This window comes from Chrysochloris asiatica, unplaced genomic scaffold, assembly GCF_000296735.1.
Source record: "Chrysochloris asiatica unplaced genomic scaffold, ChrAsi1.0 scaffold00087, whole genome shotgun sequence".
In the NCBI taxonomy this organism is placed as follows: domain Eukaryota; kingdom Metazoa; phylum Chordata; class Mammalia; order Afrosoricida; family Chrysochloridae; genus Chrysochloris; species Chrysochloris asiatica.
This window is the reverse complement of record NW_006408605.1, coordinates 12069777-12070324: the sequence shown is the minus strand read 5'-3', so window position 1 is coordinate 12070324 and position 548 is coordinate 12069777. Positions and strand designations below refer to the sequence as shown.

At 36.7% G+C, this 548-nt stretch overlaps 1 protein-coding gene across 2 annotated transcripts in view; it reads left to right on the top strand.

Moving 5' to 3' along the window:
- Positions 1 to 548, top strand: part of DIAPH1 (diaphanous-related formin 1) — a 186068-nt gene that overhangs the window by 70636 nt on the left and 114884 nt on the right. For both annotated transcript variants that reach the window (XM_006866193.1, XM_006866192.1), the window contains one exon: positions 294 to 409. In XM_006866193.1, coding sequence (XP_006866255.1) covers positions 294 to 409 — 116 coding nt within the window. The remainder of the gene's footprint in view (positions 1 to 293; positions 410 to 548) is intronic.

The following is a 548-nucleotide window of genomic DNA, read 5'->3' as shown; positions in this document are numbered from 1 at the left end:
GCTGTGCATGGAGTCGCTATGAGTCGGTTCCGACTCGATGGCACCTGACAACAACAACAAGTGGCAGATGGCAAGAATCTTTGATGATCTGAAATAGATGGGTTGCTGATGTGGAAGAGAGATATTTCTTAGCCTGGCAGTGATACTTCTGTTAAATTTACAAACAAGGTCTTCTTCAGCACACCTATTTTCACATTCTATTACTGTCAAAGCAACTAATTTTTCTTGATTCTGAATACTTCTTAAAATTGTATTTTGGTTTTCCCTCAATAACTTGATTTGTTCCCTTATAGACCGCAGTACTATAAGTTGATTGAAGAATGTATTTCCCAGATAGTTCTTCATAAGAATGGTGCTGATCCTGACTTCAAGTGCCGGCACCTCCAGATTGATATTGAAGGGTTGATCGGTAAGTATGCTCTGACGTCTCAAAAAATTGTATTTCATTTTGTATCTTCCTTTTGGTGAAAATTTTAGAAAAGATATATATTCAGTGTCTTCACTTTTTACCAAGTATTTTCACTTTTGTCCTTTCTTAAGTCATAGTC